Genomic DNA, 27,207 nt, shown 5'->3' with positions numbered 1-27,207 from the left:
TGTATACATAATTTGTGTTGTAGGTCTGTGTGATTGTCGTGGCAACCAGAAGGTTTTTTTTCCAAGGAATAACCAACTCAAAATTTGAAAACCTTAGAAAATCACATTTTTAGCCAGTTACCATTGTGCAATCAATGGTTCCAAACCGGAATTTTCACCAAAGCAAAATTTGAGGGAGGATTATAAGGGGCTTCTTCCCCCCCCCCCCCCAAGATCAAAAATTAAAAATATTTTTGTGGAGAATTAAAATATTGGAATAAAATAATTTATTTTATACTATCTGTTAATTTAAAATTGTTCTTGAGTGTTGTTAGTGACCCAAACTTCCTGTGAAGAATTAGATCCTTGTGCCCCCCAAAAGCCGATTCTGCGTACACACCAGTGATTTTCACGATGCGAAACGATGACTACCACATAGCAGCTGGATGACAAAACTGGATATTCAAGGTCAAGTTTTTACAGATTCTGTTTTTTTCCACGATCTTGGGAAAGTTTTACAATTTCAACGGGTGTTCCAATCCTTTAAGATTTTTAAAAAAAATGCGCATTCGCAATATTGTAGGAACAAAGCGAATTTACGCCATATAGATGCTATCTTTAAATTCCGGAGAAAGTACCATAATTTCTGGTATGTAACCGGAAGAGAGAAAATCCGCAAGGAAGAAAAACTCCAAAATTTGACAATTACATGGCACCTCATTCAGGGAAGCAACTAGATATCCCACATCTTATTCCTCAACAACCCTTGTGTATATCAATACAGACCAAAGAAATTAAGACCATGTAAGAAATTAAGAGAATTTGCAGACTTTAGATTATTGCAGACAGATTATCTCTAGAACTACTGTACCGATTTTAATGAAATTTGATATGTACATACATTGATACAATACAAAACAAATAATTATTCAATAATTGTGTGTAATACACACACATGGTCGTGTGTAACACTTGTTGGAGTCTGAAGGTATGAAACAGCGGTTGCAGAATAAACAAAAAAAATGGGTTAAAAGCGGGTATGGTCCCCTCTTACAGATATACAGGTCTCGCAGCGTGATTTCATACTTGGTGATACAAGGGGGTTGCGAGTTGCAATTGCCTTCCCCAGAGCATCCCAGACATGCTCTATAGGGTTAAGGTCTGGAGATCTGGCTGGCCAATCCATCCGGCGAATATCTCACTCTCTAGAAAATCGTCGAGCAGAAGAGCTCTATGTGGCATCGCGTTATTGTCCATTAAAATGAACTCAGGGCCAACTGCACCCCTGAAAAGGCGAACATAGGGCTCCAAGACCTCACACCAGTCACAGTGCCTCTTTCAAAGACATGGAGAGGTGTGCGGCCATCCAACATGATGCCTGCCCAGACCATTAAACCTCTTCTGCCATAATGGTTGATTTCGCGGACATTGGAGGGTAGGTAACGGGTCCCTGGTTCTCTCCATATGAACGTACGGCGAGAATCAGTGCTTAGGCTGAACCGGGACTCATCAGTGAAGAGAACGGTCGCCCATTGATCCAATCTCTATGCACCATGATAAACGGATTCTCCTGTCCTTAGAAGTGAGCGGGACGCAAACAGCAGGTCTTCTTGCAAACAATCCTCTCTCATGAAGTCTTTTGGAAACAGTCGCCCTTGATACACGGGTTCCTGTGGCTGCATACAAGTCACGAGAGAGCTGAGAAGCTGTAGCACTCCTGTTACGCCTCGCTATAATCGACAAATGGCGATCTTCTCTGGCCGTCGTGGCTCTTGGACGACCTTGCCCAGGCTTTCTCTCAATGGATCCGGTATCCTGGAACTGTTTCCATAAGTTACACACGATGCTGGACGTTAAATTGAACTCTCTACGAATCTGGACTTGAGATTGGCCTGCTTCTAGCCTCCCCACAATTCGCCACCTCATTCCATCATCTAAACGTTGGTGGTTACTCATTTTTACTGTTAAAATTTGAAATTAACCGATTGCTGTAAAATAACACCAAGAAATTCGCCAAGGTGTGCTAGCGAACGAAGTGCGTCTTGTTGGGGGCAGAGCGTGCCGACTGAGCTGAAGAAAGAAAAACAACAATCGGAAGTTCATTTTGAACTATAACTTTTATTCTATAAAAGTTGCAAAAAAGAGATTTACGTTCATCAGAAAATACGCCGGCAATTAAAAGGGAGAGACAAATCAAATCCCGACATACATACAGGAAAAAAACAGACATCTTACATATAGAGAAAAAACCAGCCTATATATCCGTACTCCCGAAGGTGAGAACACGCTGCCGCCGATTTGCATATAGCGTCGGAACAACCGGTTCCCGCACATGCATGGGGGGGGGGAAAGGAAAACAATCCGACATGTCTTAACTTACGCCTGCTTATAAAGCCTGTTTCTCTACTGGCTCCGCCTACACACACGTGTACACTTACATATTTGACGTACAAGATTTGCATAATTCAGTTCAGTTCTTTTCATGAAATTAGATAAAATATGCAAATTCTCTTAATTTATTTCACCAGTGTAGTAAAACCACTTTTTCAAGGTCGCGCAATCATGATACATGGGAAAATAGTTGGGGTGGTTTTTCTCTTTTTTTCTAGAACTAGTGCAATGTATGTCTTTATCTGCCGATGAACAAAACAGTTTCGAACAACTATTTATTTCTATTATTATAAATTAAAACATTAGTTAAGACATCAATTCAAGTGCAAACCCTTCACTAGTAGGAAAATCGCAAAGTATACTTATGGTGAAGCAACTAGGGCGGAAGTGACACTCAGCTATCGTCTTCAAGAAACGATGCTCGACCACAGATGTCAGTAGAGTCACACATAGAGCTCGGCAACGAACCCAAGGCGGCGAAATCGGATCACGGACGTCGACAGAACCACACTTGGTCTTCACCGATCAAGCAGTAGAAGTCAGATGACGGATATCGTGACGAACCCAGGGCGTTGATGAGGCGATATTAGATCGCGGACACCGGTAGAACCACACAAGGTATTTAGCGATCAAGTGGTGGAGTGTCCAGTTAACGGATATCTCGACGAACCCAGGGCGTTGACGAAGAGGCGTCATTAGATCGCGGACATCGGCGTGCTACACGTGGATTTCGGCGTTCAATCGGTGGAGTCAGATGGTGGACGTCGTGACGAAGGGGTAGGCATCAGATTGCAGCGTCATACGAAGAAACTATCAGATCACTGCTATTGACCATGCCAGGCAACGCCAGATCTACGAATGCATTAAGATCGGGAACGGACACCAGACATCCCTGAACGGCATTCTTGAAGGGCAACTGACGGGAACATCGGACCAGCCGAGTTGTTCGGCTGATTTGCGAATTTAGCGCTACATGAGGCCTAAGCACGGACGTGATTATATATTGCTCTCAAATCACTAAACATGCAAATGAGGAGTAACGCACATGCGCCCCCATCGGCGTTCCAAGCGGCAAGTTCGGAAACTAGTTTCTTTTCTTCCTAAAACAGTTCGTGACACGTCGGCCCCGAAAACGTACGTCAGTAACAAAAGTTTGTTTAGTCGACGGAAAATAATTATAAACATAAAGTATACAGGGGTGGGAACTTTGCGCCAATTCGCCGCAACTAATATCTTGCGCCATCCTGCTCCAATAGCGTATTTTAGCATTTTTCTGCTCCAAATAGTGCTTCAGTATGCCCGGAATTTCGGAAAGGACGCCAAAAAAATTTTGTTCCTGCTAGCCACGAAACGTTTCTTTACAAGAAGAGCGTGTTTTATTCCACTATACTTAAACTATCGGGCTTTCCATCACGAAACCCCGATATTGTCCGTGATCGTGGAACTGAAGATGGTTTCAATGCCTTTCAGCTTTAAAGTGCAAATTCGAGTGTTTCCGTTTAAAAAAAAAAGTCGTCACTGGAAGCAGCAGAAATTACTGTAGTCGATTGTGTTAAATCCTGATGTTTCGTGAGAAAAATTTTCATTCCGGGAGTAAAAAGCGCATGTCCGCCGAATTACGAATGTTAGTTTAGAAACTTTGCCGAATAACGAGCATTAAATCGCCAATGTTGCCGAATAACGAGCGTTAAATCGTCAGTATCGCCAAATAACGAGCGTTAAATCGTCAGTATCGCCAAATAACGAGCGTTAAATCGTCAATCTCGCCAAATAGCGAGTGTCAGATCGCCAATCTCGCCAGTTAATGAGTGCTGAATCGCCAAACATCGAGTTGATTCTTCCGAAATTCTCTCCCATTTTGCAACAATTTCTTTCCAAGTATAAAAAAATTAGAAACTTATAAAAATTTTTTAGCTCATTTGAAGTGCTGCTGTTCAAGGCAGCAAATAGTGCCCTCAGTAAGCAAAAATCATCTTAAATAGACGGGTGCAAAGCAAAAAATTTTACGACAGCCGCTCTTTCAAACAAGGTGTCAAAAGCCTAAAACACCAAAAACAAAAAGCAAGTTGACGAAAAGATGTTTGATAACAAAAAATAGTGCAGTTTTATTTTGAAAAGGGTTGAGGGTTAACGAAAATATTCTTGTTAATTTCATTGCTCCAATTTATAAATATATGCTGCGAATCCCATATTTTGCTGCTCCAAATCCTGAATTTTGCTGCTCCGAAATGGACTTAGTCACTTCCCACCCCTGAGTATATGATAGACATAACATAAATTCAATAATAAGACATAACACATGCACTACCATTACATAAGGGGTAAAGGTCAGGCGAGCGCCAACAAGACCATGTCACATTAGGAAAGAATGCGTCCCGGAGGACGCATGAACAAAATTTTTATGGGTCCTTTCCCAAAATTCCGGGTATTTGATGGGTTATAGCGCCTCTGCTGTTTCATGTGAAATAAAATGATTCAGCTGATAAGCTCCTTTTTTTCCCCAATGTATTTTCTGTGTTTTCAGAACATTCGTCATTGCAAGACTTTGTAGAACTGAACAGTCTGGTCCTGGTGCTGTGCTTGCACATACATTTCTTAGAAGATTTAGGACCTCCACGTCTTCTACTTGAATATCGTTGAGGGTTTTATTACCCCATGCAACACCCATATATCGAATATTATTATCTCCATTAAAAACCGACGCGAAAAAGTTATTGAAAGCACTGCACATGCCTACATTGCTCTCTACCCTAGAGCCTCCTATCGAGAGGGGGCCAACTGTCCCCTTACATCCATTATTGACGTATCGAAAAAATGATTTTGGGTCAGAGCCAATAATCTGCCAACCTAGATTCATCTTCCTTTTTACTATCCCTTATCGCTTTCTTCAACAGTCTTCTTTTATCAGTAAACAATGATAGGTCACCTCGTCCACTTTTATACTCTGAATGCTCTTTTCTTTTCAAGATAAAGGTTCCGCATGCTATCCGTGAACCATAGAGGGTGCGATGTACAAACACGCTTTTTTCGAACAAAGGGTATGATGTCGTGCAAAACAGAGGACAGCTTCGTACTAAATTATTCCCATTGACTTACCACCCTTACTGATTCCAACCGATCTTTGAAAACTTCCGCTAACCTTCCTCTCAAACATCAAAGTTAGTTCTTCGAAAACAAGGAACCAGTCTTTTGTTATCAACCTTACCTGAGGAAAAGTTACAGTGAAATCTGACGATACAATGATCACTGGAAGGAAACTCTTCCCCTACCGAAACATGTTCAACTAGATCCTCAGAACTAGTAAGAACTAAATCCAAAATAGCAGTACTCCTAGTGGCTTCTGACACATGCTGATACAAAAAATTTTCGAGCACCAACTTAAGAAAGTCTCTTTCATACTGATCTATTCTATATCTATATTATTCTATATATACTATTATATACTATACTATTCTATATCTGTGTTGTTGAGCAAGATTTAAGTTCAACCCCTTTGCGTTGAAGAGGACACTTTAGTCTTTTGCAGATTCATTTTCAAGCCTATCTGAATACTTGCCGTCACCAATTCTTTAATCATTTCTTCTAGTTTGTCTGGATTACTGCTGATAACATTAATGTCATCTGCAAAACGCAAATGGTTTAGAAATTCTACATTTATTTTAATTTCTTTTTTTATCCCAATCCAGTTTTCTGAATACTTCTTCTAAAACAGCGGTAAAGAGTTTTGATGAGATAGTATCGCCCTGTCTGACTCCTTTTCCAAGTTTAATCTTTGTGTTTCCTTTATCCAAACGCATTGCAGTTAGTTTCTTTTTCATGTATTTTCTTGATGATCTTCTCTACCCCAATTACATCTAGAGCTTTAACAACAGCAGATGTGAAGACAGAGTCAAACGATTTCTCAAAATCAATGAAGGCCACACACAATAATAATTTGTATTCCTTATGTCTCTCTATGAGTTCCCCACTTGTTTGGATGTGATCTATTGTACTGAATCCACTTTGAAATCCTGCTTGTTCTTTTGGTTGCACTTTGTCCGGTGTGGATTCAGGCCTATATGTCAGCACTTTGGTGAAGATTTTATAAATTACTGATAAGGGGACTGATTGGTCGATAGGTCTTGATATTCTATTTTTCACCCTTTTTGTAAAGAACCACCATCATTGCATTATTCCAATCTTCAGGCACATCCGATTTTGTGAGACAATTTGTGAACAAAGTAGCTAGCATACTGGCCAGTTCTTCTCCTGCTTCTTTAACAATGTCTATTGAAATCCCATCTTCACCTGGGCATTTCCCTTTTTTCATGCATCTTATAGCCTGATAAGACTTCTTCTTTCAGCACAGATGCTACTTGTACAAATTCTGCTCCATTTTATTTTTTCTTTTCTTCTTGCTCCTTTTTCTCTGTTCTGATCCCTTTCTTCATGTTTGTATAGGGTATTCTAAAATTCCTGAACAATACCGATAATTTCATTTCTATCTTTTGTGATGGTTCCATCTTTCCTTTTTAGTGCAAACATTTCCTTTCTCCCAACATAGTTTTCATTTTGCTGATTTTAAGCTCCCATTATCTTCCAATGCTTTTTTTAAAATATCACAATTAAACCTCCTGACATCATCTGTAATTCGCTTTCGTACTGTCTTACAAAGTTCTGCATATTCCACTTTTGATTTAAGGTCATTCTTCTTAATCTGAAATTCTCTCCGGTCTTTCATAAGTCTGGGGAGATTTTCAGATTAATGTAGGCTTGTCTTAATAAGGTTTACTGCAAATTGAAAACCAGCCCTAATTAACTGTTTCACTTTTAGTATTATTGTCCATATACTGGGTGATTATAAAAAAACTATTCCGACATATGGGCCCCTAACTATTATACCATTCACAGAAACTGAATGAAATTTTGGCATAAGGTATTTTGAGGTATGCGCTCAAGAATGATATGGAAAACAACAGTGTCACTCTAACAGTTACAGTTACAGTGAGAAAATTTCGAAAATATCAAATGGCAACACCAAGTTTTTTGTATTGGAATACGATCTCCATATTGAAAAACACTAAATAGCGTTGGAATGGCACCTGTATCACGAAAATCCTCTGAGCTAGGCAAGGAAAAAGTAAAAAGGACTTTGCCGTGCACCAGAGCATTAATGTTCGTTTCATTCCTCACACCGTTTCTTCTGCTGAGATCCCAGCCTGATTTGTCCTCCACAAGGTCATGTGGAAAATTTGTGAAACACAATAAAATGCTTTATTTTATGCTGCTTCTCTGTCCTTATTGGTTGTCCTCACTTTTAGCCTATCTACTGCCGATGATTTTCATGCTACAGTTGCCGTTCGAACGCTATTTAGGGTTTTTCACAATGGAGATCACATTCCAATACAAAAAACTTGGTGTTGCCATTTGATATTTTCGAAATTTTCTCACTGTAACCGTAACTGTTAGTGACACTGTTGTTTTCCATATCATTCTTGAGCGCATACCTCAAAATACCTTATGCCAAAATTTCATTCAGTTTCTGTGAATGGTATGATAGTTAGGGGCCCATATGTCAGGATAGTTTTTTTATAATCACCCTGTATATATATAAAGTGCTTGATTTTAAAAGGGGACTTCTGATGGTTTTAAAGGCTGCGAAACAAGCAGCTCATATGGCATTGGTGACCGACAGCTGGCCAACGAGGTGCATGCGCCCACAAGATAATTTTGTGCAACTTGTGACTAGATGAAAAAAACCATTATATTATTTATATTAGTTTCGTTCATGAAATTGTGGTTAATGGAAAAAAAAATTCTTATTTGGCAAAAAGCAATTTGTATTTTAACACACAAAAACTTCTCCAAAAACACACGTAACATGATTGTGTCAAAAATTTGCTGTGGGAGTTACGGAAGTAACAGTAGCAGATTTTCTTGCGCAAGCATTGGAGGTCAGCGATGATAATCTTGTGTAACATTACCATTTGGCCCCAGCAGAAATAGTCCTTATTCTAGTCATTTTTTATGTTAATTTTTGTCTTACTGTTTTAAATTGTCTCTGGGATCGATCCGCGAGATCGTGTGGCGCCAATCGGCTGCCATGTTTGTGTTGTTGCCAGATTCTGTGATATATTATTTTATGCTATGTTATTTTCCTTCTATAATAATATGTAAATAAGATGTTGAATCCAGTGCCGTAGGCTCGTCTTGATGATTGGTTCCTATTATGATGCATGGTGGGAGTACGCTCAGATAAATATCGGATACACAGTGAGATGCATGACTGATATCAGCTCCTTCAAAACTGTTGTCTTATCATAAAAGCATTTCGCCTTATTGAGACGTGCGGCAGGTGATCTCTCAATCATGGCAATGTACTGAAAATTGAAAGTTGTGCATCGACACCGCTTGGGTCTCGTCATCCGTTCTAAGGTTTGACCTGCAGTTCGGCTGGATAACTCCCCATATGATTCAACGTCGTTTTGGTTCCGTTGTCAACTCCATGGATTGACCAGTTGTCTCTGGACTTCCCTCGATGTCAGCCTGATCTTGTCTTCTATTCTATGGTTGACCGGTAGCTTGACTGGATACCTTTTGGTGTGAATCAACACTATCCTGGTTCTGGCATCTCTCCGACTCTTTGGCAAGCAAAGGACTAACTGATCGACTGACAGTCTCCGGACTACCTCCAAATTGACTGAGTTCTCGCTGATATTTGTCTAGTTGGTCTAGTGCAGGGTTTTCCAACCGGTTCAACAACCCACGGTTCTCTTACGAGTTGAATGGTGTCACTATCCCGGATGCAACTAGGATCCCAGATTTGAGAATTCTCATTGACGAGCGGCTTAGGTTTTCTGACATTGTTCAGCGGTGGTCAAAAAAGCAAATAGAGTGCTTGGTCTCATTTTCAAAAAGGTCTCTTCGCGTTCTCCCAAAGTCATTCTTCCGCTTTTCCGAGGCTTAGTTCGTCCTGGACTGGAGTATGCTGTAAGGTTTTGGAGACCCTACAGAGGGACGTAGAATTGGTTGAAGGGGTGCATAGAAGAGCTACGCGTGTCCTTATTGGCACACAGGGCTTGAGTTATGAAGAGAAACTTCATTTTTTGAATATGTTTACATTGGATGAACGCAGGTGTCGAGGAGATATGATCGAAGTGTTCAAAATTTTCAACGGGATGGATAGGATGGACCATGAACTTTTAGTACACCGCCAATGGACTGCTTTTACAATGGTACACCAGTATAGATTGGTGAGGGACAATGCAAGGTTATGGTGTCGCAGGGAATTTTTCTCTAATAGGGTTGTTAATAAATGGAATAGCTTAACCCCGGAGGTAGTAAATTGTAACACAATTGACATGTTTAAAAAGAAATACTATAAACATGTTGGGGTAAATTGAGAAGCTATCCATACTTAGAATAAGACAACCATAATTATTCTTTATGGGCATTGTATAATATTTTATCACGTGTATATATTGTTTATAATTTTTGTTAATTGCGCATTTTTAGTTGGGTTGCTGTATTTTTGAAACATATGGCATCCATATTTTTATGGGCATCTTTTTCTCAGCCACCTCGTTGGACATTTTGCCTGTTGTGGCATTGTATTTGTATTTCATTGTTGTCAGCTGTTCAATGATCAATATTGGATTTAGTATAACAACTGAACTGTGGGGGGGGGGGGCGCTGTGGTGGTCGAGTGGTTATAGTGACGGACTCGCAATGCGAGGATCTGGGTTCGAACCCCACAGTGGTGGTCGGCTGAAGTTGGTTTTCTGTGGTTCCAAATGCGAGCCGATCCCCCCATTAAAAAGTCTCGCCACAGAGAGCAACAGTCTTACAACGATAAATCATTCAATCATAGCACTTCACTCATAGTTAGAAAAACTGGTGGCAGATGGCAGCACTACACATAACGAGCATTACAGAGAAACAAAAAAAAACCTTCACTCCAGGTTTCACTACATGTACACACACATTCCCGCATGTACCGATTCGTTGGGGGTTACGCGGGGCGGTGTGGGGGTGTGGGCAGGGTGCATGTGTGGTGTAGCAGTAGTAGGTAGGGCGTTCAAAAAATGGCTCGGGGATCCATGATGTTCTTAAGTCAGCCACCTTGTTGGGCAATTTGCCTGTTGTGGCGTTGTATTTGTATTGTATTGAATGCAAAAGTATGTTGCACTCGGTGAGCGAAATTTCCCTCAAATTTTTTTTTTTTAAGGAAGTAAATGTAAAAAAATATGTGAGGCACACAAAAAAGATTTATCCGAGCTGCGAATTACTGATAACATCAGCTCAAGGGCTGAAACACTCCAACCAGAAAAATCTTGGGAGAAGATTAAATTCACCACATTTCTATCGTTAAGTGCTTGGGAAAAGTTTTGCAACCATGAAGAAAACTGGTATTCTGAATATGTCGTGCAACAAATAAGATCTCACCCTGTGGCCGAGAGACCACATTATGTGGTGGATAGCTGATTATCTGGCTCGAGCCAGAACGCCAGCAAATGAATCATTATTATGATTCAGCCATTATTATGATTATGAGCCAGCATTATGAGGGTTAGTAATGGTGACAGCCCACAGAAAATATGGGGGGGGGGGATTTCTCGAAGGGCAATACGTTGCAACATGAAAGATCTACTGACTTCACTGAATCTAAAGAGTTGCACTGGGAAAAAATGTGTCAAACCCAAAAATTTTTCCAAGTCCTGTTTTGTAAATGTACATTAAATGCACCTTCCCAGACTGTTTCCAGCTTGTCTGTAATCCTACCATTAGCTCTGAGAACTGGGTGCAAACATTTGAGTCTGGTTTGGTAAGAAAATGTAGTCCACACTGCAGCTATTTATGCAGTTTCTTTCTGCGCGGACTTCATTGTCTATGAGAGAACATAACCTTCATTTTTTCAAGAAAAAGTTTTTTTTTGCAAAAACAAACACAAACTACATAGAAAAGAAACAAGACATGAACACAATAACCATATTGGGTCCCAAGAGACATAAACGTCCTTCCAGGCAGCCCTATGAATTAAATTATTATGTTTTGGTGCCATTTTCCAAGTGCCGTATGTTATGTTAATAAGATATGAATATTTCAAAAGTTTATGCAGTGTAAAAATTTGAATTATTGGATCTGAAATTGTTGAATTATGATATTTCTTGTATAAATAATAAATTTCTTGTATAAATAATAAATTTCTTGTATAAATAATAAATTTCTTGTATAAATAATAAATTTCTTGTATAAATAATATATAATTTATTCCATAGAATAAAAGTATATTTATTCTATGGAGTAAATATACCTTTTCATTTCACAATACTATTCATATATGCACATGAATACGTATATGCTCATCAAAATTCATATCTTTACCCTCTTTTGTAAGGTGGACATTGTGAAAAAATGTGTTTCAGCTGTGATTAAATTATACCAATATTTCCCATTGATGTCATTATTTATATGAAATTCTATGAAAACAATCTTAAACTATATTTTTTATAATTTTGTAAATTTTTTTGCATACGTGAAAACAATAAATATGACTCTACAATTACGAGCTGTCAACTAAAATTAATTCTTTATTTTTGGAGCAGTAAACGAGAAACATTTTTGAAAAAGATGTTTGTTTTTTTGACATCAAATTCATGTTTGATTCTTGCCGCAGTTCTGTTTGTTTTCCGCTTTACCCAATTATTGTTTTTGAACACAAAATTTATAAGTCTGTATATGTATAGCTGTCAAATGTCCAATGCATGACAATTTATATTGTTATCGTTTGTATTATTAGTGTTCTTGCTTTGTTGTATGTGTTACTTAATTTTGTAATAGTGGTTAGGTAAGCCCCATCTTAGGCACAAAATCCATAGGCTATAATTGAATAAATCCATGTATAAAAAATGTCCTTTAAAAAATCTCCATCTATTAAATATTTTAATTTATAAAGTAAAACTATGTAAAAAAATAAATATCTGATTTTATTAGTTAATTTATCATATTTCAAGTGCCATTTTAAATCGTCCTGTATAATACAGTTTAACAATACAGTTTTACAATAACTCCTGAATATTCATATTGATGTACTCTTTGTATTTCATGACAATTGCAGTTCCATTGTGTGTCGGCAGCAAGTGTGTATTTTAATGGAAATCTCAGAATTAGAGTTTTTTTTCTTGTTTTAATGCATTGATACTGGGTTTTGTGTACGTTTAATTTGAGTTTGTTTTCAGTCATCCACTGATTAATGTATCTGATCTCGTCTTCTGTTTTTTCTATAACGTTCTTAAAGTTGTCGTCTTCCATGTAAAGAGCTGTATCATGAGCGAATGATATAAGTTGTCCATCTAGATTCAACAAACAGAAGTCATTGATAATTTATAGAGAGTTAATAATAGAGTTCAGTTAATAATTTATTAATAATTATTTGCAATTAGTATTTAACTAAATGAAGAGTTTAGTTAATAAATCCCGTCAAAATGTTTGTTGCCTGTGATGCCAAATCAAGCAATCGTACTGAGTGCCGCTTATATGCTGGAGTTCTCTTCCCCCTTGTGTATGTGGCTTATGTACAGGAGTTTTGTCCCTGGTGCAGCCTGCGATACTGCGTATGATCATTACATTGGCCCTCGAACAGAGAAATTGACCATCCCTGTCATATGGTAAAATGTGCATATAAATTATTTATTTATTTTTTTTCATTTTAGTGTCAAGATCTTTCTTACAAAACTAGAGAAGAAACTACTCAGTTACTTCAACAAGTTCTAGCTGCAAACGATGCCGATGCAGAGGAAGAGATTCTGCCAGGCGAACTTGGTTCAGCTGGCAGTGGAAGATCATTGCAGGTGAATTTTTTTTCCCACCATTTTCAAAATGCTTACGAACTGATAATCAATTTTTTGGCATTCGATACATTCAAAGCAATGGTCTGGAAACAATTCAGATAGCTTGATTGTCTTATTCATGAATTTTAATATGTTTTTTGTTAAGTATCAGATAAAACAATTTTCACTTGTAATTCAAAAAATGTAATTGATTTTGGAGAGATTTGTTCATTATTTCATTGATACGTAATTTTACAATATGTTCTTTCTCCTCAAAATCATAGTTATAATAGAAAATTAACATTATGTGAAAGGGTTAAATGTGCAAACAAAATATTATTACCATATTTCTTGGCTTATCTGTTTAAGATTTTAACCTCTATAGCCTGGAGGAGATTTAAATGAACTTTGAAACTAATCATTGAATTACAGTCGAATCCCGTTTTAACGAATACCATTATAGAAAAATTCTCGCTATAACGAACGTTTTTCTAATCCCCCAAATAAGTTTATATAGGAACAATGCTAGGTAACCTGGAATTCCTTTATAACGAAAATTTGTTTTAACGAAGTGATTCCCCAAGTCTCTTGGCGTTCGTTATAGCGGGATTCAACTTAGAAATTTTTTATGTTTATAAAATTAAGTCTTATCTATAATGTTATACACCCACAGTGGTCAAATAATTAGGAATACCTTGCTACTCATCACTAATATCGTGTGGGACCTTCTCTAGCTTTCATGACAGTAGATATTTTTCTAGGCATGGACTCTACAAGTTGCTGAAACCAATATCATAGCTGTCAACTTTTGAAAATGAAAATTAAGGAGATTTTTGCGCTGATCCATATTTTATGCTAAAACCACTCCCTAATAAATACAAAAGGGATTTTTCTAAATAAAGTAGGGATTTTTCACATAAAAGTTAAAGTGTAGGGAATAAAATCCCTACCCAAAAATTGAAGTCATATAAAATAGAGATTTTACACACATGAAAGTTAAACCCTTGGGAATAAAATTCTTACGCAAAAAACAAGTGAAATTAGAGGCCAAAACTTCAAAATGGTGATGTAAAAAAAATATTGTGTTCAATCAGAAACGATGTGAACAAACATTCTGCGTGAATGACCCCAAAATCATCGGAAGATGAAAGGAAAAAAAGCGTCAATTTTTGAAGACCACTGACTTTTTGCGACACTTGCTTTTTGATTTCACATAAGTGATGTGAGTCTTTCCACCATGGCTGATGTTTATATCCTTAGCACAACTTGTACAAAAAGAAAAAGTCTGCCTTTTTCTGGAATGTTTGATGAAAGGAAATTCATCGGAAAAAGTGTCTTTAAAATTGATTAAATATGGTTTTGCTTATCAGTATTCATGTTTTGTTATATCGCACGTCCGTAACTTCAACAAAAGAAATTTTGACCATATGCGCATCACTATAATCTTCAATTATTATCCAGGACTATTGGCTGCTAAGCTATTTCCCTGCATGATAAGGCAAACAATTTCTTGTTACCATCAGAGGGTTTGTAAAACTTCCTTAAAAAGGAATTCCCCATTTACGACGTGTGATGTCATTTCGAAGGGGGAAAAAACAGAGGCAAAAGACTTTATGCCCCACAAGAAATTCCTTAGGAATTGTTTTCAGAAGCTGGAATTTTGTAATGAAGTAAGGAATTTTTAGAGACAATTAGGGATTTTTTGTGATTTTTGTAAAAATTCAGGGGATTTGAGAACTTTTCAGGAGGTTGAGGGATGAAGCGAAAATTCTGGAGACTTGGCAGCTATGCAATATTAGCCCCTCAGATTAGAAGGTAGTGTTTCAGAGCTTTTAACAGACCTTTCAACCTCAACCCACAGACACTCAATTGGGTGATGGAGGGGGGAAGGCTTTGAAGCGATTGAAACTCTGAATTATGTTCCTCAAACCAATCTGAGATAATCCCAGCTCCATGGGAGGGTGCATTGTCCTGCTGGAACTATTATGGCCATAGGTGCATGTGGTCAACAACGATATGAAGGTAGGCCCTATCACTGATAGATGCTTCCAATGGAAATACAGGACCATTTCATTTCGTGTACCGCTCAGGCTGTATTGATCATTGCCAATTTTAGCCATTGCCCGAATGAGGGACAGTGTCGGGTGCTTTATTATGCATACATAATACTACAGAACATGAACATAAAACATACTTTAAAAAAAAGGAGATACAGATTTGAAAAATTACAATTAAAAAAATTATAATATACAAAATTTGTCTTTGAATAGCTTTTATTATGTTTTTGTAGCTCTAGTGAGCCCTTTGTTGTTTTGTGGCCAGGCCTTTTGTTCTAGGCTTGGTGGCTCGGGTGATCCCTCTACTGTGGCCTGATCCAGGACTTAGCCTGGCCATAGTAGAAGGCTCACATGAGTTACCAAGCTTAGAAGAGAAGACATGGTTCCTCAGACCATGATTCCGGTACCACCCGCTTGATCACTAAGGCATGTGGCATGCCGAATCCATGGCTTCATGCTGCTTGCACCACTCAAGGATCCTGCCACCAATGTCACAGGGAAGAAATCTTGACTCATCAGACCAACCTCCTTCCATTTATCAAGTGTCTGGTTTCGGCGTTCTCTAGTCCACAAAAGCCTTTTTTTTTGGTTTGCAGTGAAATCAAGAGACACTTGTTGGTCGTCGGCTATTAAAACCAATTTGTTTTAAGATTCTTCTTGTAGAGTGTACGGATATGCTTTGCAATGATCCTGAGTTGTATTGCACTGCAATTTGTTGCTACATACAATATGTGTCAGTTGCCTGGCACCTTTTTTGTTCACAAGTGATTTCTGTCCACTATTCTACTCGGAAGTTTTTTGGCTTAGCTGCCATTCTTTGAAGACTCTATATACTGTTGTAGTAAAAAAACCAAGAAGGTTAGCAGTATTGGAGATAGTTTACCCTTCTGGCACCCACAATCATACAGCATTCAAAGTCATTCAAATCTCTTGTTTTCTCCATGAACAGGCAAATTGCAATGCTAACTGGTGCTTCTGACGAGGAGGAAGCTTTTTATCATCAAATCTGGTTTATTATGTCAGCGCATGTGCTGCACAGACGAGTCAAAGTTTGAGTGAGGGGTGTTCCTAATTTTTTAGCCATTAAATTTATAGTATCACTTGCATTAATTAGAAATACAGTAAAACCTCGTTAAGTCGTCACCCTGATAAATTGTCATTTTTCTTCAGACCCTTCCAGTTCTCATAGACCACAATGTTATTAAACCCTCGTTTACTCGTCGTTAATTTCGGTTAAGTCGTCACTATGAAAAAGTTTGAGAAAGAGGAACAGACTATTTTTATGGCTCCCATTAAAAAAAGAGCTTGTTAACAGCATTGCCATATGCTTAAAAGTCAGCATAAAATCCTATATACCCAAACGGAGCAGTTTAAGTAACGAAAGTTACGCTGGGGAAGTTCATTTGCCGACTAAGGTTTTTGGAACGTTGGGGACTGTTCAAGCTAGATCTCACTTCTGCCTGGGCTCCTGTAAGGTTCAGGACAAAAAGTGCGAAGAAGGCCTGGGAGAAACAGGAGTCGCGAGAGAAAGAAAGGGGAATAAAAGGAAGACATTTGAAAAAGGAAGAGAGGTGTAAAAGTTTGTACCGAAGAGACAGGACGGTTTCGTTGGAGGTGTTGGATAATAAATTAAATAAAGTGTTGTTTTCTTCCATTGGGAGTCTAGAAATCCAGTTATTTCATCCTGGAATCGTAGTGGAGGTATAGCAGAGGACCTACGACCGATAGGAAATCGGGGGAAAGTTTACTGGCGCAGTCGACAGGATGAGGTCGTAGCTTCAACGACTCAAGATTGTGAGCTGAATTCGAAGAAGAGTGTCCTAGCGACGGTGGAACCACCCGGTTCGTATAGAAGGATAGTAGCAGCGTCGAGCACCCATGCTGTTTTTTTTTTTCGTGAAGTCAACCCGACAACCGGTACTGAGAGGGGCAATCCTGCCCAGGCAAAAAGGAGCAAGTGTTGTACGGCTGTATCGAGACGATAAATAAAGATGGCGTATTTGGCAAAGGGGAACAAGGAGGATCTGGAGACCATGGCCGCCAACTTGGGGGTAGAAGTCCGACCGGAGTTCAACTTAATGCAACTAGTGAGTACCATACAGGAAAGTGAACTGTACAACGAAGCGACGTGCAGAGAGATGCTGAAAACGATCATAGGCAATAGGAAAGAAAGAGAAGAGATGGAGATGGAGGAGAGGCGTAGAGAGAAAGAGATGGAGGAGAGGCGTAGAGAGAAAGAGATGGAGGAGATGCGTAGAGAGAAAGAGATGCAGGAGAGCCGTAGAGAGAAAGAGATGGAAGAGAGCCGTAGAGAGAAAGAGATGGAGATGGAGGAGAGGCGTAGAGAGATGGAGATGGAGGAGAGGCGTAGAGAGAAAGAGATGGAGATGGAGGAGCGGCGTAGAGAAAAGGAGATGGAACATGAACTCGAAAGACTGAGGATCGAGACAGGAGTCAGAAGAGAGGAGAATTATCAAGCTGGGCGCGGCAGAACCCCCAGCCGGGATTTCCAGAACACGATGCAAAAGTTCAGAATGGAAGAAGACATAAGTCTGTACCTGGTGCTGTTCGAGCGGCAAGCTCGTCGCGCGGCCCTGGCACGGGAAGATTGGTTAGCTGAGCTCTAGGGACTTCTTCCCTACGAGATGAACCAGTTAATTGCCCGCGAGCCAGAAGAGCAAGTACATGACTATAATCAAGTTAAGGAATTGTTATTGCGGAGATTCAAACTCACCCCAGAGAAGTTTCGACAGATGTTTTCTTCGCGCCACAAGAATCAAGAGGGCACCTGGAGAGATTTCTACCACGAACTGTGTACCTATTTTGATGGATGGACGGAGGCTTTGGGGGTCACGACGTTTGAGCAACTAAGAGATTTAATCATCACCGATCAAATGAAAAAACGTGTCCCAGCAGATTTTAAAGAACACTATCTGGACGAATGGAGTAATATGGTGTCACCAAGTGAGCTATCGGAGAAACTAGATAGATTCGATGATGTGAAGAGGACTCTGAAGACACCCTTTCCTAGTGACAGGACGAGAACCCCAAGACTGGTTCATCAAAATCCGAGATGGAAAGCCAGCAGAAACCAGAGGCTTCAGGGTGAGTCCTTCACACCTAAGGCGACGATGGGTTTGAATACCAGAGAGAGAGCTGCAGTCACTTGTTATGCTTGTGGAGCAGAAGGCCATATAGCAAGGTTTTGTATTACAAGAGGTCAGCAGAAGCCATTGGACAAGGCTCGGGTGAACTCTGTCCATACTGAAGAGAGAGACATGAGTGAAGAAACCGCAGTCCTGACGGTGGCGGCATCTGATGTTAATGCAAACATCGACTCATTGCATACTGTGGATTTGAAATGTGGTCAGAAGACGATCAGAGCCATAATCGACTCCGAAGCCCAGATCTCAGTCGTTAGGTTGGATTTGGTTGAGATCAACGAAAATGAAGGTGAAGGGAAAATAAGGATCAAGTCCGCCTTTGGTGAAAGCGAGATAGCCCCTCTGAAAATATACTTGATGAAGATCAACGACGGCAAGCACTGGTACGTGCCGATTACTTGCGCAGTGTCGAGTCGGTTGGCAAATGAAATGCTAATATGCCAAACAGCATACGAAGCTCTCTTGGGGAATCTACTGTTACTAAGTCCGATCAATGATCCAACATGTGAGGGGGATACGGGTGCCTCTACTGATGTCATGATTAGTCCCCTGGAGTATGCTACGGCCACAACTCTAGAAAGAGATGGGCCCAACATGTCGGATGAGGATAATAAGGAGAAATTCGCCATGCTGCCAAGGGAAGACTGGTCTTTGAAGGATGTGTGGAAACTCGCCGAGAAACACCAACAAAACTACGAGATCAGCAAAGGAATCCTGATGCATAAGGATGAAGTTTGCGGCGAGAAAGTGAAGCAAATCGTGGTGCCGCACTGCAAGCGTGAAGCGATATTGAAAATGGGTCACGATATGCCCCTATCGGGGCATTTGGGTGAAAACAAGACTAAACAGAGGATCAAGTACTCATTCTTTTAGCCGACGCTCAAGAGGGACGTCAAGAAATATTGTGAGAGCTGCAAAACCTGCCAGCTACGAAGACCGATATCTTACCGGGACATAACTCCGATTCAGCCGATCGTGAGACCAGAACTACCCTTCGAAGTATGGAGCGTAGATTGCGTGGGGCCGTTAGAGCCCATATCTGGCCGTGGACACAAGTTCATCATCTGCGCTATAGATGTATGCTCTCGTTGGGCAGAGGCCATACCGGTGAGAAATATCAGTGCGAAATCCACGTGTAATGTGCTCATAGAGATTTTCACTCGTACCGGATTTCCGAAGACTATATGCACCGATCAGGGTACAAATTTCACGTCAAAGCTTTCGGAAGTTTTTTTGGACATGATTGGTGTGACACCCAGATTTGCAACACCAGGACACCCCGAGAGCATGGGAGTGGTGGAAAGGTGGAACAGGACCCTCAAGGACTTGCTGAATAAAAATATCCAAGAAAATGGTCGAAATTGGGACTTACACCTACCTTTGCTATTATTCGCATACAGAGAGGTGCCTCATAGCACCACGGGAGTGTCCCCATTTCAACTAGTGTATGGGCGTTTATCACTGGGACCATTACATCTAGTGAAAAACTATTGGACTGGTGAAAGGCAGATTCCACTCTGTATTTCTTGTTCCATTGAAGAATACATTGAGGATTTGCGAGAGAAGATCAGCAAAGTGAGTGGGATAGCGAAAGCGAACTCTGAGAAAAATCAAGCCATTTACACGAACCAGTATAACCTTCGGTCTGGGGAAAAGAATTTCAAGGCAGGTGATCAAGTACTAGTCTTACGACCAACTTCAACACATAAGTTATTGAAGACGTGGCAGGGACCTGCAACAGTAAAGCGGCTGACCAGGCAGTGTTCCGTGCTGGTGGAGTTTGAAGACGGCAGCTCAAGGGAACTACACATCAACAAGGTAAGACCATATATCGCCAGGGTAAATCACGTGGGATTAATCTTCCACCAAGACGCTGATTTCGGTGAATTGCACTATGCTCCGACGGATAAGAGAAAGATGGCGGTCGCTGATATATCAGAAACCATCGATGCGATACGAGGGAACCTAGACGGAAAACAATGGGTGCAGCTAAGGGAAGTGTTGACCAAATACGTTGACGTGTTCAGTGACAAACCAGGACATGCAGAGGTGGATGGACATTCGATAAAAGTCACGACGGATTGCACGCCGAAGAGGTTACCCCCGTATAGGGTGCCGTTCGCTCTACGAGAGGAGGTAGACAGACAAGTAAACGAACTGCTACAGCTCAAGCTAATAGAACCCAGTAATAGCGATTGGAGTCATCCCATTGTTTGTGTAGCAAAAAAGGACAGAAGTGTCCGACTATGTGTGGACTACAGACTGCTAAATAGTTTCACTGTCCCAAATGCATATCCTATGAAGAATGCGACAGAGCTGTTGTATGAAGTTGGGAAGGCGAATTTTATTTCCGTGGTAGATTTGACGAAGGGTTATTGGCAGATACCCATGGCGAATGACTCCAAGCATTTTACGGCGTTCGTCACTCACTCTGGACATTATCAGTGGAACATTCTTCCCTTTGGATTGAAGAATGCCGGCAGTACGTTTCAAAAAGTGTAGACAAGTTATTAGTTCCCCATCAGCGATATTGTCGCTCTTTCATTGACGACGTTGCCGTATTCTCGAACACATGGGATGACCACGTGATTCACATAGGAAATGTACTCAAGGCCCTCCTTCAGGCAGGCTTTACCGTCAACGGAAAGAAGTGCGTCTTCGCCAAGAAGCAAGTAAGGTTCTTAGGACATATAATCGGATCTGGCAAACATGCCCCGGACCCTCAAAAAATTGAAGCAATGATGCAGTTGAGTCGTCCTACGTCTAAGAAGGAACTGAGAAGCATATTGGGCCTAGCGAGTTACTATAGAGATTACATTCCTGGCTACTCGCGAATGGTTATGCCTCTCACTGATATGATAAAAAAAAGGGTGCCAAATCTGCTTCCTTGGAACGATAAAGAAGAAACGGCCTTTCAGGCTTTGAAGCAGGAACTAATTAACGTGCCCACGTTATATACGCCTGCCCCAAGTAAGGCATATCAGTTGTACACAGATGCTTCGGCAGACGCTGTTGGAGCGTGTTTGTCTCAGACGGATGGGGAAGGACCCGAGCACCCCGTAGCGTTCTTCAGTAAGAAATTATCTCCTGCACAGACTAGATGGTCAACAATAGAGAGAGAGGCGTTCGGCGTGGTAGCGGCATTGAGACGATTCAGCACTTGGATCTTCGGGGCAAGAGTTCAGGTAGTTTCTGATCATAATCCGCTGACGTATCTGACAAAAGGTCTACCGCACAGTGCTAAACTAGCTAGGTGGGCACTGGCCATACAACGCTACAATGTGACTATATCGTACAGAAAGGGTGGCATGCATGGTAATGCCGACGCCTTATCACGGTTGCCGTTGAGAGACTGAGTTGGGTAGACTCTTGAAGCATCATCATCATTTAAAAAATGACGGATGTGCTTTTCGATGATGGGACGTGTAAGGTTCAGGACAAAAAGTGCAAAGAAGGCCTGGGAGAAACAGGAGTCGCGAGAGAAAGAAAGGGGAATAAAAGGAAGACATTCAAAAAAGGAAGAGAGGTGTAAAAGTTTGTACCGAAGAGACAGGACGGTTTCGTTGGAGGTGTTGGATAATAAATTAAATAAAGTGTTGTTTTCTTCCATTGGGAGTCTAGAAATCCAGTTATTTCGTCCTGGAATCGTAGTGGAGGTACAGCAGAGGACCTACGACCGATAGGAAATCGGGGGAAAGTTTACTGCTCCATTGGAGAAACTGGACAAAGTTTGCGAGACACCCAAGCTGTGTCGCAAGAAACAACGTAAGCACTTCGTCCCCCCCTGCCCCCCACCGGGGCGGGGGGCAGGGCATCTCCGGCAAAACCAAAATTTATTGACATGCCAAAGATTGCATAAAGGGAATAAAAAATGACGTAAATCAAAGTATCAAATTAATCAAGTGAAAGTGCAACGCGGGCACGGATAATGAATAATCATAGAAAGCATGGGCTCTACTAATTTAGGGCTTGAAATTTAAACAAAATGTCTTTGTTGAAAAAAATCAGACATTCTTTCTCAAGTTGAGGTCTTCTGTGTACTTTTAACTGCCCAGGGCCCCTCCACTAAGTTGAAAGTGTTCGAGATTACTTTGTAGTTGTATCATAAACTACTGATGAAGAATTAAAACACTAAAATTAAATTTGATGTCTATGTAAAACTAATGTGCAATAGAGAGTTCTGTTATGAAGAAAAACTAGTTATTCAAACAGTTGCTTTGTTAGTCTAAATTAAAAATTACTAGTTTAAATCAAAGTGTACAGTACATTTCACCACAATAATTTAAGTAATAAGAGATAAAAAAAGAAATTGCTAATATTTTTTCTTTCGCAATCTATAAATTTTATTAATATATTGCTATTTTGATTCATACTTTAATAAATGTCATATTACTTTAAATTTATACGATTTTCATAACATTGCACATTAAAACTGGCGGAACTCCGTTTAAGTTGTCACTCCGCTTAAGCCGTCATAATTTTTCGATAACTTGAGGTGACGACTTATCGATTCTTTGGTAAAATTGTTTTTCTTATAACACAGCCTCCTGGCTGTAACAAAGAACTACTAACTCAATTATACATTGCATTTAGCTCAAATGGGCTTGAACACTCTTCACAATAATAATTATAGATGGCGTTTTAGCTCAACAGGCTAAGATATGCTTTCTTCTATATCTCAGATCCTCATGTGTTGAGCAGGAATCGTTAATATAAAACGAATAAAATATGAATGCAAATAATATAATAGTTATGATTGTACAAAGCCACATTATTCCTCTTTTAAATGATACCAAACATGCAGGGATGAAATATTATAATGGATTAAAAATTAAGATATGCAGTTGGCTGCAGTTGACAGGGTTAAAAAACAATTTTTGAGTTTTGTGATTGTATATCAATTTTAAAAAGAGCACAATCTTCAAGAAATTGACTGCAAACTTATCGTATAACATTTAAATATCAACAAATTAAATTGTGTTCCAAATATTCAATGCAGTTTTGAGCATTTAGCAACCATTTTGCTACAAATACAGTGATTTCTCACTTATACGATTCTCACTAAGACAATTTTTTGTGCTCCCGGTCAAAGATATATCTTCGTTGAGACAGAGCAGCAGGCCATGTTCTTGTTATGAACAGGTGGTCAAAAATATACAAATACAATGCCACAACAGGCAAACTGCCCAACGAGGTGGCTGAGAAAAATATATCCATAACAAATATGGATGTTATGTATTTTTAAAATACTGCAACCCAATTAAAGGTGCAATTAAAAAACTAGAAGCAATATGTACATAAAAATATTATACAATGAAATAAAAGCTGTAGTTTTCTTGTGGTTGGGTTTGAACCCCTGAACACTTTCTATCTCTGACTTCACGACTCATCACGACATCCCACTAATAATGCTATTCACTTATGCACCTCTCTCGCTTATTGTGTGTGAGTAAATGTGTCTTTTTTTCCTTGTTGTCCTGTACTGACACATATATATAGATACAGTGATCTCACATTTTTAATTGGGTTGCTGTATTTTAATAATATGCGACATATTTGTTATGGGCATCTTTTTCTCAGCCAACTCGTTGGTCAGTTTGCCTGTTGTGGCCTTGCATTTGCAGCAGGGGTGCAAGAGCAGCGCCGAAACGGTTCTCTTGCTACATGGTGTGCTAAGGCGCCGAATCCCTGCGCATTTGTGCTAATTCTTGTTTGTGGTTCGCGGAGGTACCGCTAATGCACTGTAGTGCGTCAAATACCCGGAATTTAGGAAAAAGCAGCATGAAAATTTTGTTCACGGGACGCTGTCTTTCCGAGACACAGAAAAAGATACGGAGGAAGAAACTTGTCCGAATTTTTTTCACTTCCCACCATCTACCACAATCGCGTTATCTCGTGACCTGGGAAAGTAGTTCTACTACCTTGAAGTATAAAGTCCTATTCTTTTATTGGTTAATCGGCGGGCTATCAAAGTCCCTGAATGAATATGCCGAATTTTCCGATTTCGGAGACCGTTTTTTCTCCTGCGGGTTATATACTGAAAATAACTAATTTCGCGGCTGCCAACCTGCGTTCAAAGACGGCATACGTCGAAAAGGGGATTGGTTTACTTGTTTAAATTACCGACATTTTTGGAAGATCATTGGGAAAAAAAGGGTTCTGTAAAAACTCCAGCTAAAATGTTCATAGTTTTGTCATCCAGCCACTATGCGGTCGTGTGGTTATCGTTGGCGGTTGCCGATCGTGACAATTTCACTTTGCGAAAATCCGGATTTGGTGAATAGGGGCGGCTCGAGGAAAATAATTTCTACCCATGCGGAATCTGTTTTTGGCGCTACTGACGGCATTTTTTGTTTTTTTGGTCAACAAAGCTTTTTTCACCCTTTCAACTCCATTTATCGCCCCTCCTAGAGCGGCAACTCCAATATGGCCACACGGTCCGCCACTGCATTGGTGGGGAGGGGCATGCTCTTAACAATAGTCAAAGGAAGGAGTTATGTAAAATGAGTACATGCTCCTAGTACAAACTTCTGTGAGATACCTTTTTTATATTCATGTCCTACCTTTCCAAAACATGTTGTTGGAGTGAATGAAACGTTTGCACTCTTTCTTGTGTTTTGCACTCCCTCTTCTCTCATGCATTGCTGGGATGGTACATTACTCCCTCACGTATTGCTGGGATGTTGCTTAACATTGTATCACCAACAGAACTATTAATTATGTGTGATGAATGGGTTGCACTACAATGCAAAGAATTACAAGAAGTGAAATCAGTTCAGAGAATAGATAGATAGATATTGGGCAGACATATGGAAACTTTGTAACCTTGAAAGCAGCCCAAAGTTCAAAATTTTGCCAGTTTTGGTGAAGGCTTTTTTATCTTTAGCACATGGTAATGTAGACAGTGAAAAAGAGTTCATTGTTAACAAATAAATAAAAGTCTGTTCGAACATTAAAAAATCTGTCCATCCAATTCTTTAATGAAATAGGGCATGAAAAATTTGAAAAAAATTGTCATTGAGATGCTGAACTTCTGAAAGCGACTCGTGATTAGTAATCTATTAACATGCTATTAGGTTGAGAAATTATTTAAGTAAATAAGGTATTTATATTTTTCTTGCTTTTTGCATTTTGATTTTAAATTTAATAATTTCTTTAAATTCTGTGAGAAGCTAATTTTTTTTCACGGAAACCCTTATTATATTCTGTATGTACTTTTTTTTGCTATATCAGGATGAATAAGGTTTTGGTGTTCAAGCAGCAGAAATTCTTGCTGCCTTGGTTTTTAGTATGCATGTTGCTTAATTTGAAAAGAGTCTAATAACTTTATTCGTCATTTCAGTAATGCATGTTTTAGTAGTGACATAATTTCGAAGAAATTTAAATGGATTTTAATTTGTGAAGAAAACTTATTTGGAATTATTTGTTTCAATCATTTTTCGCAAAACTTTTGGCATTCACAGAAAAATTACTCCTTATATTGCAGATATAGTTCAAATACAAATACAACGCCACAACAGGCAAAATGCCCAATGAGGTGGCTGATAAAAAGATGCCCATAAAAATATGGATGTCATATATTTCAAAAATACAGAAACCCAATTAAAAATGCAATTAACATAAATTATAAACAATATATATAGTTATAACAATATATATTCGTTTTTAGTTCTGTTCCATTTTCAAAAGTTCTGCTCCAAAAATGAAATTTGCTGCTCCGAAATAGATGAGGGGCGCTTGCATCCCTGCATTTGTATAAGATGAGCAAAAAAAAATTAGTAATTTTTTAAAGGCTTAATTTTTTTTCATGGAAAAGTATGGCTCTTACAATTATGCAGTGTATATGGTGAACAATTTTTTTCTGCCATTTGGTTTTTAATCTACATCACAGCCAGCCAGCAATATATAGGTTAAAGTAATTTTTTCCCCCTATAAATTCCATGGGTTGACCACGTCTTGTATTTTACTGGCAGAACTTTCATTCCCCATGTCTCATTGTTTCCATAAAAATTCCCTTTTTGTTAGAGCTTTTGAAGAAGCAAAAAAAAGAAAAAAAAAATCTCTGTAGAAATAAGGCCACCTTTAGAATGTCCACAGATGCCGTCTCATCATTACTATACCAGAGATAACATTCATTTTTTTGTATATTTTGCAGGTAACAAGGAAGGCAGGAAACATAAGCTCACTCTCTGGAGCAGATGAAAGCGTTTACATGGAATACAAGGTCAAGAAGGATGGGCCAAAGCATCCGTTATTTAAACGTTTCAGGAGAAATTAACTAGAAAAATATTTGGAAGGAAAAAACTTTGTTGTAGTGATATTTCATATATTTATAGTTACGATTTTGTTTGGTCGAAACTTATTTGTGCATTGAAATTTTTTTTTTGTAATCTGAATATATTTTTTTGGAAATTTTTGTGAATTCTCTGTGTAGATTCATTCATTTCAAGTTTCATGGATCACATTTCATTAGCTACGACTACTACTAAACCATGCATGCACCTTGTTCATATTCCTCTGCAGAACTTCTAACAAATTTGTATAGGTTGGAATGTGCATTTCCTTGTTGTGAACCCAATGTAATGTTTGTGGGCCTGTTTCTCTTCTAACGGCGAGGTCAGCTCATATTCGCACCTGGAAGGTTGGGAACTGCAAGAAACCAACTTCAGCCAACCACCCCTGTGACGACAGTGGGTTTCAAACCCAGGTCCTCATAATGAAACATTGCATTAGCTACTACTTTTCAACCAATGCATTTATTTTATTCCAAAGGTTTTCCATTGAGAGTCTATAATCTAGGGCAGGCAT

At 39.4% G+C, this 27,207-nt stretch overlaps 1 protein-coding gene across 1 annotated transcript in view; it reads left to right on the top strand.

Annotated features, from left to right (window-relative positions):
• hay (ATP-dependent DNA helicase hay) overlaps positions 1–26,821 on the top strand; it is a 72,007-nt gene extending 45,186 nt beyond the window's left edge. The window contains exons 19-20 of the mRNA XM_089231747.1: positions 13,062–13,199; positions 26,555–26,821. Coding sequence (XP_089087873.1) covers positions 13,062–13,199; positions 26,555–26,677 — 261 coding nt within the window. The 3' untranslated portion in view covers positions 26,678–26,821. The remainder of the gene's footprint in view (positions 1–13,061; positions 13,200–26,554) is intronic.
• The last annotated feature ends 386 nt before the right edge of the window (positions 26,822–27,207 follow it).

This window comes from Pholcus phalangioides, unplaced genomic scaffold (assembly GCF_987345545.1).
Source record: "Pholcus phalangioides strain wild (caught in Gottingen) unplaced genomic scaffold, Ppha-v1.0 ptg000004l_1, whole genome shotgun sequence".
Lineage (NCBI taxonomy): Eukaryota > Metazoa > Arthropoda > Arachnida > Araneae > Pholcidae > Pholcus > Pholcus phalangioides.
This window is presented reverse-complemented; position numbering and strand designations above follow the sequence as displayed.